Raw genomic sequence first — 1241 nt, 5'->3', positions numbered from 1 at the left:
GGAAAGTTGAAAGGGCCTAAGTTCAAGATGCCTGAGATGAACATTAAAGCCCCCAAGATCTCCGTGCCTGACTTTGATTTGCATCTGAAAGGTCCTAAGGTGAAGGGTGATGTGGATGTTTCTCTACCCAAAGTGAAAAGTGACCTTAAGGGCCCTGAAGTTGACATCAAAGGCCCCAAAGTGGACATCAGTGCCCCAGATGTCGATGTGCAAGGCCCAGATTGGCACTTGAAGATGCCCAAGATGAAAATGCCCAAGTTCAGTATGCCTGGCTTCAAAGGTGAGGGCCCAGAAGTGGATGTGAATGTGCCCAAGGCTGACATTGATGTCTCAGTACCCAAAGTGGACATTGAAGGACCCGATGTTAACATTGAAGGACCAGAGGGAAAGTTGAAAGGGCCTAAGTTCAAGATGCCTGAGATGAACATCAAAGCCCCCAAGGTCTCCATGCCAGAGTTCGATTTACACTTGAAAGGTCCTAAAGTAAAGGGTGATGTGGATGTTTCTCTGCCCAAAGTGGAAGGTGACCTCAAGGGCCCTGAAGTGGACGTTAAGGGCCCCAAAGTGGACATCGATGCCCCAGATGTTGATGTTCAAGGCCCGGAGTGGCACCTGAAGATGCCTAAGATAAAAATGCCAAAGTTCAGCATGCCTGGCTTCAAAGGAGAGGGCCCAGATGTGGACATGAACCTGCCGAAGGCTGACATTGATGTCTCAGGACCCAAAGTGGATGTTGAGTGTCCTGATGTCAATATTGAAGGACCTGAAGGAAAGTGGAAAAGCCCAAAGTTTAAGATGCCTGAAATGCATTTTAAGACTCCCAAGATATCCATGCCAGATATTGACCTTAATCTAACTGGTCCAAAAGTAAAAGGAGATGTGAATATTACAGGTCCCAAGGTAGAGGGAGATCTGAAAGGCCCTGAAGTTGACCTCAAGGGGCCCAAAGTGGACATTGATGTTCCCGATGTAGATGTTCAAGCCCCAGATTGGCACCTGAAGATGCCCAAGATGAAAATGCCCAAGTTCGGGATGCCTGGCTTCAAAGGTGAGGGCCCTGAACTGGATGTGAATGTGCCCAAGGCTGACATTGATGTCTCAGGACCCAAGATGGACATTGAAGGCCCTGATGTTAATATTGAAGGACCAGAAGGAAAGTTGAAAGGGCCTAAGTTCAAGATGCCTGAGATGAACATTAAAGCCCCCAAGATCTCCGTGCCTGACTTTGATTTGCATCTGAA

The 1241-nt window shown here is 47.9% G+C and overlaps 1 protein-coding gene across 2 annotated transcripts in view; it reads left to right on the top strand.

Moving 5' to 3' along the window:
* The window catches only part of AHNAK (AHNAK nucleoprotein), a 27931-nt gene that overhangs the window by 16808 nt on the left and 9882 nt on the right, over positions 1–1241 (top strand). Inside the window, exon 6 of one of the 2 annotated variants that reach the window (XM_012664969.1) lies at positions 14–330. In XM_012664969.1, the coding sequence (XP_012520423.1) occupies positions 14–330 (317 nt within the window). Of the gene's footprint in view, positions 1–13; positions 1235–1241 lie in introns of both variants that reach the window. The other variant, XM_012664963.1, reaches the window with a different exon arrangement.

Source organism: Propithecus coquereli, unplaced genomic scaffold (assembly GCF_000956105.1).
Source record: "Propithecus coquereli isolate 6110/MARCELLA unplaced genomic scaffold, Pcoq_1.0 Scaffold120, whole genome shotgun sequence".
In the NCBI taxonomy this organism is placed as follows: domain Eukaryota; kingdom Metazoa; phylum Chordata; class Mammalia; order Primates; family Indriidae; genus Propithecus; species Propithecus coquereli.
This window is presented reverse-complemented; position numbering and strand designations above follow the sequence as displayed.